The sequence below is a fragment of the Theobroma cacao genome, chromosome 6, assembly GCF_053813885.1.
Source record: "Theobroma cacao isolate CCN51 chromosome 6, ASM5381388v1, whole genome shotgun sequence".
Classification (NCBI taxonomy): domain Eukaryota; kingdom Viridiplantae; phylum Streptophyta; class Magnoliopsida; order Malvales; family Malvaceae; genus Theobroma; species Theobroma cacao.
In genome coordinates, this window is record NC_142644.1 from 297,488 (window position 1) to 313,703 (window position 16,216).

General features: G+C 34.2%; 2 protein-coding genes across 5 annotated transcripts; both read left to right on the forward strand.

Moving 5' to 3' along the window:
* Window positions 1-875: 875 nt before the first annotated feature.
* RFNR2 (root FNR 2) lies at window positions 876-4,490 on the forward strand. The gene is made up of 5 exons (XM_018123160.2): window positions 876-1,147; window positions 1,286-1,342; window positions 2,395-2,727; window positions 3,045-3,264; window positions 3,795-4,490. Exons 1-5 carry the CDS (start codon window positions 1,124-1,126, stop codon window positions 4,289-4,291), a joined length of 1,131 nt encoding a protein of 376 aa, XP_017978649.1. The 5' UTR covers window positions 876-1,123; the 3' UTR covers window positions 4,292-4,490.
* Window positions 4,491-5,168: 678 nt separating this feature from the next.
* On the forward strand, window positions 5,169-14,875 carry LOC18595048 (putative ADP-ribosylation factor GTPase-activating protein AGD13). Of its 4 annotated transcripts, none has more exons than XM_007022817.3 (9): window positions 5,169-5,312; window positions 5,970-6,034; window positions 6,861-6,942; window positions 10,474-10,549; window positions 11,214-11,377; window positions 11,670-11,802; window positions 12,268-12,384; window positions 12,807-12,902; window positions 14,383-14,875. In XM_007022817.3, the coding sequence occupies exons 2-9, from the start codon at window positions 6,016-6,018 to the stop codon at window positions 14,662-14,664; spliced, it is 969 nt and encodes a 322-aa protein (XP_007022879.1). In that variant the 5' UTR covers window positions 5,169-5,312; window positions 5,970-6,015; the 3' UTR covers window positions 14,665-14,875. The 4 variants fall into 4 exon arrangements, with proteins under 4 accessions (XP_007022879.1, XP_007022880.1, XP_088663241.1 ...); XM_088807115.1 differs by having other exon boundaries at window positions 5,241-5,280; XM_018123161.2 differs by lacking the exon at window positions 5,169-5,312 and adding an exon at window positions 5,478-5,566.
* Window positions 14,876-16,216: the final 1,341 nt, after the last annotated feature.

Below are 16,216 nucleotides of genomic sequence, written 5' to 3' on the forward strand. Positions count from 1 at the left end.
AGCTAAAAAGATAAAAATTTAATAATTCTTTTAATTTTAATAAAAGAATGTCTCATTGAATATTTTACTTTAAGCCTTTGAATTTGTTGAGCCACCCCTATGTTTAAACTTGTTTGAATGTTTGCTACGTGTCCATAGATTGTTGTTAAAGTAGATTAAAAATATGTTAGTGGACCATCAGATGGAAATGGTGTACTTGTATCTCTTTTGTATTTTTGCTGTTTTTTTACCAAGATTGAGTAGTGGAGGAATGTGTGTGTGCGTCTGATCTCAGAATTCTGATTTTGAAGTAATACCCCTTTCTTTTCAAGTTTGGTACAAATGATTTGATTTCATATTTGATGGCCTTTTGGGAAATGCAAGAGGTCTATGTAGTAACCAAATCACCCTCCCAAAGGGCTTCTCTGGGCCATGATGGAGAAACTATTACACTTTTTTTTTTTTTGTTTCATTATTATTTTAAAACATAATATATAATTAAAAATGAATTATATAACTTTTTGGATATCTATTAATTAATATTAATGAATTTGATAATATAAAAATGATTATGCTTTCTTGTTAATAAGTAATTAATTAATCAACTTGCTCAATTTGGTACCTTCCCCTTTTCTTAATGTACATCTAATTGAAGCCAAATACTAACAAATTTCCTCAAATTTCCTCAAATTCCAAGGATAGAGCTGGGATTATGTTAAAGGTTTTTTCATCAAAAATTGAGTTAATTAGTCATAATTTATTATTAATTTATACCATAAAACAAATAAATTGGTTTAAAGTTGATTGTATTAGCATTATGCATAAACAAAAGAGTCAAAGGGAGGGGAAGCAGAAGTAGCAAAGTTTTAATTGGGAACTAAACTAAGCAGCAATCCGAGGAGCCAAAGGTAACAGCAAAGAGGCAAAAGGCTTCTTTTGGCTTTTGCCACTCTCCAAAGGATCATTTATACTAATCAAATTCACCACATCCTTGTTTCTTTCATGTTCATTTCTTCTTTCTCTGGAAACCCCTTTAAATCACTCAGCCCTACACACAAGACAAGCGAAAAAAGCAAGACCCAACCCCCATTTCTCTTCACCCTCGCTTTCTTTGCACTTCTGACTATCTCTATCTCATCTCATCATGGCTCATTCTGCTGTATCCCAGGTTTTTTTTAATTATTATTTTTCTCTTTGAGTACCCAGGAATATATATTTTTTAAAAATCTTACGATTTCTTTAGCTGTTATTGAATTTATCGAAATGGGTTTTCTGAAACACTGGTTTTGTTTTGTTTGTTTTTCAGGTTTCTGTAGCTGTTCCCATTGGAAGCGATATTTCTCTAAGGAGATCTGTATCCAAGGTATTGATTAGTATTATGATTCTGATTTTTCATTCAAAATCTAATTAATTTTTACATTCCTTTTGAGTATTTGGTTAAGTTGCCGTGATGGGTACTTTGATTCTTTGGAAAGACTAGGGGTAAACGATCTTTACAAGTTCGAATTTTCAGCTCAGGTTGTTAAGCCTTTTATGGAGGAATTTGGACAATCAAGTTAAGATGTTATGGTTGAATTTTTTTGATCTTATCTACTCTAATGCGCTGTTGGAGTGAGAATTTATGTATAATCTTGATCACCAGTAACCAAACTTAAACCTTTTCTTCTTATGGGCTAAAATACAATTAATGTTTTAAGTTTTGATATTCTCTGAGACTGAGAGTGGTCATAATTTGTGTCAGAAGAGATTATTTTCACAAAATAGTGCCACAGGTTGTAGGAAAAACGAGAATACCATGGTCATCTTTCCTATAATATTTAACTATTTCAATTGTCAATATCAACTAAACAAATGCAATGCCTTGTTTGTGATTTCTTCTTTTGTGTCAAGCTTCAATTTCCAAGTTCTGTCATGCCTAGAGGCTGAAGGAGTGTCTAATGTCCATATTCATGCTCCACTTTTGCCTTCAAAACTGTGACGATAAAGCCAAATGATCATCTCTTCTTCTCCTTCCTTCTTTCTTTTAAGAAGTCAAAGTTGCTGACAGCAGAAGAATCATATTGCTCTTTGTTTCTTCCTTTTCCCTTTAAAATACCGCATTGCACTCTTGCCACTTCTGAACACATTTAAAGTCTTCCAATAAATTGAAGTTGCTAACTTCATTGGCCAAAGTGAGTGTGGTTGTCAAATGCAGCTTTGTTGACTAATTTGTCCACATGATAGACAACTGTATTCAGCAATTTGTGTTGGGAGTTGTTTCTTTAGTTAATATTGTTGGTGCGATAACTGAACTAGAGTTGCATTGTTTCTTAAGAAGTTGTTTCAGCTTATTTTTCTTTATCCTGCAAGTTAACCTTCTGCATGGTGCATATGGTAAATTAGTTCTTAACACAGAAGCACTTGGCTTTGTTGCAGAGGAACAGTATAAGCTTTGGTGACAAGTCATGGGTTTCCACCTTATCTTTGGATTTAAAATCACGAAATATACAGAAGAGCAATCAGTACATAGTATGCATGTCAGTGCAACAAGCCAGCAAATCCAAGGTTGCAGTTTCACCTTTAGAGTTGGAAAATGCAAAAGAGCCCCCTCTAAATTTATTCAAGCCCAAGGAACCTTACACAGCTACCATTGTTTCTGTGGAGAGACTTGTCGGTCCAAAAGCTCCGGGTGAGACTTGCCATATTGTGATTGACCATGGTGGAAATGTACCCTACTGGGAAGGGCAGAGCTACGGTGTTATCCCTCCTGTAAGCTTGCCATACCTATAATGCTGTGTTTTTTACTGTTTTGAGTTAGTTTTGTGCAGTTAAATCAGTAATTTTTATCCTTAGAATGTATCAACTTTAAGCATAGATGAAACTTGCATTGACAAGAAATCATGCTTGGAACATAGGAATGAGATATTTTTGAATTTTGAATGTCATGTTCACTATCAGTGTCCAGTCGCATCCATTAGTGGCTCTCAATCTCATAGCTTGAAGTCATGTGTATTCTTTGAACTTCTTGTTTTAGTTTCTACTTCATCGATTTCCTTTCTAAAATTTCGTTTGTTTCTACTTCATAGGGTGAAAATCCAAAGAAACCAGGGTCTCCCCACAATGTTCGTCTGTATTCCATTGCCTCAACCAGGTACGGAGATTCTTTTGATGGGAAGACAGCCAGTTTGTGTGTTCGTCGTGCTGTCTATTATGACCCTGAGACTGGAAAGGAGGATCCTTCAAAGAATGGTGTATGTAGCAATTTCCTATGCAACACCAAGCCTGGAGATAAAGTTCAGATAACTGGTAAGATCCTTTAATAAAGTGGAACATCTTAATATAGCACAGTCCTCCTACATATCTTAAATATTACTGTAGGGTGATGGTTAAAATTACCCAACATACAGTTATTGACAGCTAGTAATTCAAATCAATTGGAAATTGCAATACAGAAAGCTAGGTTTTGGTAGTTCATAAAAAGACGGTCTTTAGCTTTTACTAAATTTTACTATCCTGATAGCTTCATAAGGTGTATTGCAATGTCTTAAGGCAATTTTATTTGGATGGTCCAACAAGATTGTTACTGAACTGCTTACATTCCAGCCAATTGTGCATTATATTCTTGGTTGAATTCCACTAAGGTTGTCTTGCCATTATCTTATCAAAATACTAATTCTTGTTTAAATCTTTTTGCCTAGTTAAGATTATTGAATTAGGTTCTTTTTGTTTTTTTTTTTCCTCTTGTTGGTGTTGGTTAATTATATGGATTTTACAGGAAAATTGATTGTCACAACTGATCACATATCTCCTATTAACTCACTAGAATCTTTCGGCAGGTCCCTCTGGCAAAATAATGCTTTTGCCTGAAGATAACCCAAATGCCTACCACATAATGATAGCTACTGGCACTGGTGTAGCTCCATTCAGAGGCTACCTACGGCGCATGTTCATGGAAGATGTTACATTCAAGTTCCGTGGCCTTGCATGGCTTTTCCTTGGGGTAGCCAACGCTGACAGTCTCCTTTATGATGATGAGTTTACCAAATACCTTCAGGACTTCCCAGATCACTTCCGATATGATGGAGCTCTTAGTAGAGAGCAGAAGAACAAGAGTGGGGGCAAGATGTATGTTCAGGATAAGATCGAGGAATACAGTGATGAAATTTTCAAGCTCTTGGATGATGGAGCCCATATATATTTCTGTGGGCTCAAGGGAATGATGCCCGGGATCCAAGAAACACTGAAAAGAGTTGCTGAGAAGAGAGGAGAGAATTGGGATGAGAAGCTTTCACAACTCAAGAAGAAGAAACAATGGCACGTAGAAGTATATTAGTTTTGCAGGACTGTACTCAAGTTATGCCCTGTCTTTAAAGAGATGCGGCAGTGTAGCCATGGTAGACAATTTGGCATTTTTCATTTAATCGGACCTTGGATTTCGCTGTCAGCATACATTTGAATGATTAAATAATCGAGCCAGTTGCGTGATTAATACAAAATTAGAAAACCTCTCCATTGATGATTGTTGAGTTTCATTTCATCTTGGCTACTTGTGTTTGGGTTGTTTCTTCTTTTCATTCTTATTGTTGAATGCCATCCAAAAAGGGTCCGGTCAGAACTATCTCCTTTTGGACTTATGGAATACAACCAGGCCGTGCTTGGTGAATGTTATATATATTTACATATATATTGCTAGATTGGCTTAATACATTACTGGTTAAATTTAAGATATCAATGAGTATTTTGTAATGGAAAATGTTACATTAGTTGGATTAAGTATGATTAGAATATTATATAATCAGGTTCGGATAAAATTAAGATAATCAAATTATTATACATCATGAGTCCGGATTATCGCTAGCTGTTAACATTAGAATCCAAGCTTTAATTAATGAGGCACCACACAAAATAAAAAAAGAAAGTCAAAAGGTTATAAATAAATTTTAATTAAAAATATATTGGTGATCTTTTTTAAGCTTTATGCATTATGTTTTGGTCACAAGTCTTGAATTTTTATTTAATAAATATTAGTAGAAAATTAAATTATTTTGGGCTAAAATGTTGATTTACTGTCTTCTTCCGATAATAGGCAGAAGACAGATTCCATAGACTACGTGATTCATTCTCGTTGCTGACACCTTACACAGAAACTGTCTTTATTATATAAATTATTTAAAAATTAAAAAAAACGCATACAATAATTACAGAATAAAAATAAAAATAAAAATTTAATAAAGCTTGCTTTCCATAGTTTTCATTACCTTTTCAAAAGTAGACCTTTTTATTCTCATTCTCTCTCTCTCTCTCACCCACATCTGCCTCTGGGTAATCTTTGGATTTGCAATTTCAATTCAGTGGTGAACTTCTAAATACCTCTTTCAGATCTTTCATATCATTTTCATTGAATCTCTTAGCATTCTTTGACTTTTCTTTCTTTCTTTTTTTTTTGAATTTTCCGTAGTTGCTTTGGTTAATGGGTTTCTTCATATTATCCTCTCTTTTAATCAACGGCAAACTCTTGACTTTTGATATTGTTGTACCTTGTAGCGGATTTCTGAGAATACCAACACTGGGCTTTCTCCGTTTCTGTTCTGTTTGTTGCTGAGAAAATGTAGGAAATGAAATTAAATTACAATTTTCATTTGGGTTTCTTTTGGATTTTTTTTTTTTAAAAATCATTTGGGTTTTTGTATGGTTCCATTTTTCACTTACTGCAGTTTTGGGATATTGTCATATTTGATTTGAACTTTTACCTTAATTTCATTTGTCTATTTCTTCTTTTACCTTGGACCACCTTGTTTGACGATTAGTGATTCTTTTTGTTATTATCATTTTTCTGGCGTTTTGATTCTCTTTAGAATGCAGTATATGATTTGGAGCCCAGGAATGGAAAAAAAAAACGTAGAAGATATTGAAAAGAAAAATGAACAGAGAAAAGTCCTAACAGAAATTACATGGCAAGTTTGTATCCATTTAGCTGATATGGATTGGTTCTTGTTTGGCTTTTTTATCAGATTTTCAAGCTTTCTTGTTGGATGATCGTGGTTTGGTAGCAGAGCAATGAGTGGAACTACCACAGGTATGCTACTGTTACATCAATCAATGATGAATGATTTGAAACTTTCCGGTCATAAATTATAGATGATAGTCATGTTCTCAATGTAATATTATAAGGCAGTACATAGCTCAGAATTTTTCTTAGTTAATTATTATAATTTTTTGGTTAATCTTTCCTTCAATAATTTGCAAAATTAAGTTCGCAATCTACAATGGCCAAAAATAGACAAGCTTGCAATTGTTTTTCACATGTGAAATTTTAAGTAGTAGGTAGCTATCATGCATGGGACATTCCACACACGCTCAAACTTCTCTCAAAGTAATTGCATGATGTTTTACCACTATTTTGTGGTTGGCCTGTGCATCTCAATTTGAAGAAAACGAGGTGAACAAAGTGTAATGCTTCTTTTAAAAAGAGCTAATTTTCGGAATTTGGCTTTGTAGAATTCAGTTGTCAACTTGTTTTCTTCACTAGGAAGTGCATAAGTTGTATATATAAAGGCCTGAGAATTAGACTGGTGCTGGAGGATGAAGGGATAATTCATATCCTTTATGCCACTCATTTCTTTTCTCTTCTCCTTATCCTCTCTACAAACACTTAATATCTGGTTTTGCACTGTGATCAAACACTAAATGCCTAACAGTTCTCTTTTTGGTTTACGTAAAATTGAGTATAAGAGGCTAGAGATTCTCCATGTTGGTGCATTGACCTTAATCGGCATAATTGCGTATCTTTTTTAGGATAATATATCTGTCCTATTCTTTTATATATGTTGATTTTTGTTTTTTATTTTTGATACATTAGTTTACTGATTTTTTTTTTTGGTAAATATGTATTTCCTCTGCAGCCAAAGCAAGATTGAAGAACTTATTGAGTCAGACTGATAATCGCCATTGTGCTGATTGTGCTGCTCCGGATCCAAAATGGGCGTAAGTTTAACCATTACGACTTGCTTAGGTTCTGCCTATTCATTTCTTTTACTATGATGATACGGTGATAATGAAGACAGTTTGATTAAATCAATCAACAACAATGTACAGAATATTTGTTTTTTCATTTTCAAGTCCAGTTTGAAGAGAAGATTTTACTTAAGCAATGAACATTGAGTAACTTGTTGACTTTCTTTTCAAGGACAGAGCTAGGGGAGTTCCAAGGGGACCATGACCCCCACTGGTTTTCCAAATTCTACTTTATCCCTTAGATTATCTTACTTAATCTTTTTAGTTTTCTTTACCTGGCCTCCGTCAACTTTTTCAAATTCTATGTAGTCCTATGAAAGTTCTTTTTGTTTTAGTTTTGTTAGTTATTTTTACTTGCCCCTTGATTTTCTCAAAGTCTTTATATAATCATTAACATTTTTAATCTATTTTACTCGATACTTGATTAATACTTATGAACTTTCTCTTTAATACTTATGTAATAAATCTTTTACTTTCACAAAATTCCTTTGTACATTTACTATAGGATTATATGATGCATTTAACTCTCCCAAATACATGTGTACGACACAAACTTAATTTCTCGTATAGATACTAAATGGTGATAGTTAGCTTTTTTTAGAGTTATTTTCTTTTGTGATACTTTTTTATATTTTGTACATACAACTTCTACAATGATTTGCTTTTAGTCTATGCCATGCATAGGGAATACTAATTTACTATAATATTGCAAGATATTTAATAATGTACGATAGTGTATTATAAAAAAAAATCATTATACAATAACATCAACAAAATAAAAGATATTGTAAATTTTTTTTTTAATAATTGGGGGAGGGGGGATTTGAACCTTGCTCTTTAAGTAGGGAGATAATGCACCAACCAATGAGCCAAATGCTCGGGTGCAAAAGATAAAAAAAAAAAAAGGATATTGTAAAGATATTGTAAATTTAGTTATTAATTTTTTAATGATTAAATTTTTATGTATAACTTTGTTATAAAGAAATTGAAAAAATTTAAAAGCTTAAATACTAATCTTATGCAAAATATGATAGCATCCCATGCAAAGTGTCGGTATCTATCAGGGATATTTAGTCCTTGATGTTAGGAGAGTGTGTCGCCTGCTCTAGGCACTATGTGTCTCTCAAGTTGGTAAAAGGGCCTAATGGGCCCTTGTCTAATTGGGCTTGAAGCTCTTGGTATAACATTTGCCTCAGGTCATGGTGATCATAAATTTTTGTCTTGGATGTGGTCACTTGCATTGCTCACCATTTCTGTAAATTAACTTTTGGCGGTTATGTTTTGGGCTTGTTTATCTTTTGGGGGATGTTTGCCATAGTTGTTGGGGTAGTTTTTCGCACTTATTTGATTTTGGTGGAGGTTTGCATTGTGTTATAAATTTTCTAAAGAGTTGCACTTGTAAAATTTTTGGATTGAATTTTGAAAAGCCTTAATTTTTGCAGTTCATTGAATTAGAGACAAGTAGTCTCAGAACTAAAGTGACGTCTGGTTTTGACAATTGTTGTGACACACAAGTGTGTGATTTCTTTTTAATCGTTGACATCACGACATGCTAGGTTGTGTGACTGCATGCAATGCCATGTGACTACATGTATTTTGGTGATGTCAGTTCGTATGTTTGCATTTGCTCACTGGCAAATGTCACAAAGCACATGGATTGACATAGTTGGTGATAGTTCAAGTGACTCTTTGTCTGAGGTGTTTGTTGGTCACTATAAGTTGGGTACAGGGGTGAAAAAATTTCACTTCCGTTCTTTTTGCTTTTCTAGTGTTCTCGAGTTTTTGAGTGCTGGGTCTTCTTGCATTTCAAGTGCTTTTTGCCATCTCTACATCGTTTTTTGTTAATTGTCTTTCATTGTCTACCGTCAATATTCTAGTAAGAGTTTTTCACTTGTATTCTGTAAGACTGAAGCATATGATGGGAAGGCAAAGATTAAAGACGACTAGTCATGAGGGTGATCACCTTAGTTGCCCCTACGCCTATCAAGGGCTTCAAGACCAATTAGCCAAGGGCCCATTAGGCCCCTTCACCATATTGGGAGACATGTGGTGCTCAGAGCAGGTGTCACATGCTCTTGACATCAAGGAGTGAATATTCTTGACAGTTTCCACCAACTGTTTACATTGTTCTAAGGTCAAGACGTACCATGTCACAAAAGGTATGGTCTTGCTCTCCCTCCTTCCTCGTGTCATCCATTTGCAACTAAAGTTTCAAGGGATTAGTAGATTCTGAGTTGATTTTGATGGCTTTAGGTTTCTTTGTTTATGGTGCTAAGGTAAGTTGAGTCTTTCTTCTTGTTTGTCTACTTGGTTGGCGTTTGGTATTGGTTGGTTAAGGTTTGGGTTGGGTGGGTAGAATGTTTAGGGGAGAGTTGAAAGGGGGGTTGAGTGGGAATTGGACATGACTATTGTCATTCCCAGAGACAACACCAAAATATTGAGTTCAAATGGAGGAGAAGAGCTGAGTTAACCGGAAGACTTCTCTGAATGGTCTGGAAAGCCTTTTTGGTTGGATTGAGGACAAAACTTGCAAAAATTGGGTCATCAGAGGGTTTCTATGATTCCCTCTTTGATGCGTAAGTCAACAAGTGAGGAAGGAAAAAGGGAAGAAAAAGTGGAAAGAGAGTGAGGTTATACCTTTCAGTAGTTCTCCTCTCTTATACATGGGGAAGTACATCTTGACCTAATAGCACACCATGCAAGGTGTTGGTGGCAGCTGCCAGGAATATTCAGTCCTTGATTCTATGATACATGCTTGTATACCTTAGGAGAGTAACAGGACCCTTTTGGTGGCTTAAATGCCTTTCACGATGAAGATTTATTTGGCCCATTCTTAATGAATGTTATGATTTTATTTGATAACTTGGTGAGATGCACTTACTATATTTTTGGCTGAAATTAGCTCTGTTGAATTAGCGTGAAATTAAATTTTTATATAGAAAGGGCATTTGATTTCAAGTTTGAGGATCAAAGAAGGATGATAGTGAGAAATCAACAAATCTACATCTGTTTTTTCTGTTATTCCTTAATTTGCTCAACTGTTAACCAGAAAATTGGTGACATAAAGGAGAATTAATTTCTTTTAGTTGCATCATCATGTGTATGGGCCTTTTTGTTCACTAATTTCTCCTTGAATTAATAAGAAATGTTAATTGAGGAATAAAGGAAATATTTAAATTAGAAATCTTGCATTTTCTTGTGAAGTAGTGTAGATTTATGGTTCATAAAGAATTAAATATTTAAGAAGATATCTTTAATTCACGCTGGATTCATATTATTTTGTGCTAGTTTGTTATTTACATGAAATTGATTTTCAGCACTTGCATAATGTTATATTGAAGTGTCTTTCAGGAGGCCTTTTTAAGTTGACAATGTTGAAGATGAGTAGTGCAAAGCTATATAACCTAACCACATAAAGCACATAATCTCAAGCTTGTGTATGTATATTTGTTTGTGGCATGAGAAAGGATTCAGAGAATCACTTGACAATTGTATTTTCAGATCAGCAAATATTGGCGTCTTTATATGCCTGAAGTGTTGCAGTGTGCACAGAAGCCTTGGTACACACATCTCCAAGGTGACTACTATAGGCTGCATTTAGTTTAATATTTTTTTTCACTCATGGAATATTGACTCCTCAGTGGGGAAAGATATGAGATATTCTGTTGGCTGCTTATGGCAACATGGTTATATAATTTATCATAGACAATTTGTTTATCTGATTTTAGCATGGAGATTTAATATAATTAAATGAATCAGTAAAATTAGAAGATCCAAGAATTGGGTAATAGGTGTGTACTTTAATAATAGAATGTCAGCAAAGCTGTGATTTTTGACAATTGATAAATAAAATGTTTGTTGGATGAACTCAAATTGTTGTGCGGAACTGATACATGGCAGAAAAGTCGGCTGTAATGTAGTGGGTTGGTTGTTATGATCATAATACCAGTTGAATCTTTCATGGTTTAACTGAAGTCTTTCACTTGTTTATGTTATACTTATAGGTTTTTTAACTGTAGATTGTTGTGACTGATTTGCTCTTTTAAGGACTTAACTTCAGGCTATTATGTTTTTTTAACATAATTATGGCCAAATCGATGTCTATATTATGCTAACAATTCCTCCTACATAATCCTTTTCTAGTTGATGATACTTTGAAATTTTAGTGTGTTGTTATTCTTTCTTTTGTTCTTGTCCCTTTTTCTTCTGATGACAGCAACAATACTTTCTGATGATCCCAGGTTTTATCTGTGACATTGGATGAATGGTCTGATGATGAAATTGATGCCATGATTGAAGTTGGAGGAAATTCCTCTGCTAATGCAATCTACGAGGCATATATACCTGAAAATTGTTCAAAGCCTGGCCCAGATGCTAGTCATGATGAGCGGAGGAGATTCATCAGGTTAGTTTGGTCAAATTTAGAATCTCACTAGTTGTGCATTTCCTTGTGACTTCTCTTGGATGCCTTTATGTGCTCTAAACCTTTTTTTTTTTCTGTTCAGACCATTCCTTTTGTTGTGACTGGATTTAGATAGAATGCCAGTGCTTAAACTGCTGTAACCTTATCACGACTTACCAACAGACCTATTTTATTCTTGTTCTTTCTGTGTATGTTCTGGAAGCATATAGCAGATTTGATGGATCAGCCATAGCTTAGATGTTATAGTAATTACTTATTTCAAATCTTCCTGTAGGTCCAAGTATGAGCTTCAAGAATTTGTGAAACCTAGCTTGCGGATCACATCAGGGAAGAGTTCTGCTTCTCTTCAATCAAGCTTTTCTAGAAAGATTTTGGATAGTTTTCGAGTAAAGCCATCAGAAAATTCGGTAAAATCTTTTGCTCTTTGTTACTTCCATTCTGCACCTTTGTCTCAGGAACCATAATGAAGATCATGCTGCTAATGATTGTAAGAGATGAACATGGTTACTTGCTGCACAGCCATGAGCACTGAACACATAGATGGGATGCTTCTGTTGCATTCTGTTGTAGGCTCATCTTGCATTCAATTTTTCTATGGCTAGATCCATAATTATTGGGGTTGTTATATTTTATGTGCTGCTTGTTTATATGGTTTTGAGTTGGTTCATGTTTATTATATTGGAAAGAAAGAACGTCTACACTAAAACCTGGCAAATTCCCATGTTAGGGGTTGCACAAGTTGTGACTGTATTCTTTCTGAGAAAAGTCAAGTTAGTATTAACATTAATAATTAAAATACCTTAAGATGGATTAACTGGTTATATTTGCTGTGGTTAATAACTTCAATCTGTTTGACGTGAAAGTGGTAACAGGAAGGCATGGTAGAATTTATTGGGTTACTGAAGGTCAAAGTGGTAAAAGGCACAAATTTAGCCATTCGGGATATGATGACCAGTGATCCTTATGTTGTCCTGACTCTTGGGCAGCAGGTTGGTTGCTTCACATCTGTGGCCTTTATTCTCATAACTGAAGTTCAAAAGTTCTGTTGAGGTTATACATTCTGTGGTTGCTACCTATTGACATTTGCAAGGTGTAGACTGTTAGAAACTATGTTATTGCTTCTGTCTCTTTCTCTATGTGTGCATGTGCATGCATGGACTTGTGGGCATTTATGCTTTAGATTACATCAGTATCAATTCTGCATGTGGATCAAGCTGTTGGTATCATTCACTCAGTTTTGATGGTGGTTCAGACCTCTATTAAAACTTTGGATAACTGTTATGTGTTTTCTTTTTTCCTATTTGTGAGTAATAGCTTACATTATTATCAAAACTGAGAAGGAGATTACTAGTTGCTTTAGATGGTGCTAGTTCATTTACAATTGATCACGATGGGTCTTTGATCTTATTAGACTGTTCAGACGACTATAATAAAGAGCAACTTGAATCCAGTTTGGAACGAGGAACTCATGCTATCTGTTCCTCAGAACTTTGGGCCTGTGAAGTTGGTAAGTGTGTTTTTCTTCCCAATCGATGTTATTAAGAAACTTTGTTGTTGCAAAAAGTTGACTATTTTTAGAGAACTATCACCCTCTGTATGTATCAAGTATGAGAATGGTGGTTCTACCTATTTATGAAGTTCTGTAAATGGCAATGAGTCTGATTGGGTTGGATTTGGGTCAAGTCATATAAACTTCATGTATTCGGCTCCAGTTTAAGGGCTGTTTAAGTTCCAGTTGTTTTGGTTTCATGTTGGCTGGGTTTGGGTCATTTCAGGTTTTGAGATGTTCCAGTTCCTTTCGCATAGGTTCTGGTTATTGAAGTTTTAAATCAATTTGAGCTGCATGAGAACAGGTTTTCAGTGGGTTAGTTAAGGCCAAGGTTTGTTGCCTCTAGGTGTGTTAAAGCAGTAATCGGGTGGGACAGTGGTGTGGTCAGGTTATTTCAGTTTCACATAATTCGAGGTATTTGGCCATTCATTTGAGTCATTTTAGATTTGGGGTTGCTTTTCAAGTTACTAAATTTTTGAGTCGATTTGGGCTTTGAAGAAGTCAGATTAATTTGTGCAAACTCTAGCAGTGAAAATGGAAAATATACTGTATTGCTTTAAATGCTAAATACTGTCTAACTTCCTGATGTTTTGCTGGTTATTTCACATCTGGAATGCTTTATGGTTTTATTTGGGAACTTTGATGAATTGCACATTTACACGATTAGTACCCAGCAATTTTGAGCTCGAAAACTTAATGCATAGTCAATGTAAATTCCTTATATTCTATCCACTCTTCCTGTTCGTTGGTTATCCTAATTGCCCGTAGCTGTGCTGGATGAACAATATGACCGGTTGTTTGTGGTTTTATTCTCAATAATATGGTTAGACAGATAAAAACAATGTCTAATGAACTGGAAATAAAGGGAATTATATGCTGGCATTGTGGAGCAGACTTACCCCCTGTGACTGTTATCTGTTGAAGAAGGATGGAATTAGAATTCTCAGATATAGTCACGATTGATTTATTAGAAGCTAGAAATTCATGGGAGGTGATGAGTCTTGAGCCTTGATTAAGGCACCTGTTGCATTGATTATCTATTGAGATGAGTTTGGGTTAAATTTCAAAAATATTCAGATAAAAATGGCAGTTACAGGAGTGTTCAACAGCATGACAGACAGGGGCAATCATTTCATGTTTTCCTATGGTAGGAGAAAGGAAACTGAAGAAATTATTGGCTTTTCTCATTAGCTACATTTCTATATGCACATTCTCTAGTCAAATCCTCTCCATTAGCAATAGTTATCACCAGCTAATAAGAGTCACTACAATTTATCATACTTAACCAGGAGTTTCACATATACCTTTCTAGATTATGTGGTTGAACTGCTGATGCTTGCATTGCTATTCATCCATTCATATGAGATTTCATTCCATGTTAAGCATAGTGACGATTGGGTTCCTCTAATCTGTTGAATTTCCTCATTGCACGTTGTAGCAAGTGTTTGATCATGACACGTTCTCGGCTGATGACATAATGGGAGAAGCAGAGGTTGATATCCAGCCCTTGATAACATCTGCAATGGCATACGGGGACCCTGAAATGTTTGGAAATATGCAGATTGGCAAATGGCTCAAGTCCCACGATAACGCCCTCATAGAGGACAGCATCATCAACATTGTGGATGGGAAGGTGAAACAAGATGTGTCACTCAAGCTCCAAAATGTTGAATCTGGAGAACTATATCTAGAGGTAGAGTGGCTGCCTCTTGATCAATAGGTAGTACATTTTATCGTTCTTCCTTCCAACCAATAAAATCAGTCACTGTAATATTGATTCTTGTCCATATGGAGTGGAAAGTGGAAACATATGCTTGTCTTTATTGATTGTATGTATTGTATTTATTCATTTAACACTTACTCATTTCTCGCTCATCATTTTCTTGTAAAATTTTGCTGAAAGGCTTCTGTAGTAGAAGTGTTTAAGAGTCGAGCTACCTGTCCATTCGAGTCGAGCTTGAGTATGGATTTTTAAGTCCAAACTCAGGTTTGAACCGGTTAGATTACCATATCAAAAGGGTTTTTTTTGGGAGATTTATAAGTTTATTGTAGTTAAATTTATTTTTTCTTCATGATGATAATTGAGATGTTCCCGCACTCCTTAGTAATAATGTTCATGTTTCTTTTGTACAACGCTCCAAGGAATGCAAGTCTACTTTCATGTGCTCAAAACTTCAGTAGAAGCAGCCAGCTCTATCTATGATCAGTGAATCATATTTGACTGAAATGAAATCTATAAACACATCAATAATCCTTGATGTGAGGATGCTTAAAACTTTTCCATGATTAATATCTTCACTTGTTAAATATTAAAATGAAATAAAAATAATTTTATTAATTTTACAATGTTTCGGGTTCAGCAAGCGTGGGTTAAGTCCTGAAAATCTTGTCTAAAACTCCACTTGAAGACACAAATACGGCACAAATACTCCACTTGGGTTCAGTTAATTATGATGCTGTGTATTCATATAATTTGCTTCGCTTATTACTGTATATGAGTATGACACGCTTATAATTAGATTAATATCGTATAAATATATATATATATATATATATAAATATATAATTATGAGTAATGACGATGATGGTGGTGGTAGATTTTATATTTATATTTATGATTAATGATAATAGCGAACTTTATTATACATCATGAATATTATTATTATTTTTAATTATTTTTATCATTATTAGTTTTTAATTTGACAAATGAAGTTATATTTCATTTGTAACTTAATGGTATTAATCGTATTTCATGTTCGTCACATGTTATGTTAATCGTGTTAATATTTTGAATAAGATATAAATTGTGTCATATCATATAAAATTTAATTCTATCTGTTTAATATACATGTTAAACCAGTCATGTGATGTTACACATTTAATAAACATGTTTAGCATCTCAACATGTTTAACTAATTGTGTCGTGTTCGTATCGGATTACCATGTCAACTCTAAACCAGTTTAATATAAATAAAAATGTAAAAAACTATTTTAACCTTGTTAAAATAATTTGAAACAATTAATTTTAGAAGTAATTTTTTTTTAATTTTACAAGGACAATAAGATAATTATAAAAAAAAACCCTAAATTTCTTCTTGCTTTCTTTTGATTTTCGAAAATGACATCCAAAATCTCAAAACAAAAGAAAAAAAAAATCAAAGTTTCCGGTGAACGCTACAATAAGTTTAATTTTATTGTAAGGTCAATTAATAAAATTTTTAAAAAATAATAAAAACCTGTATAGCATATTAACAGATAAACAATATATATAA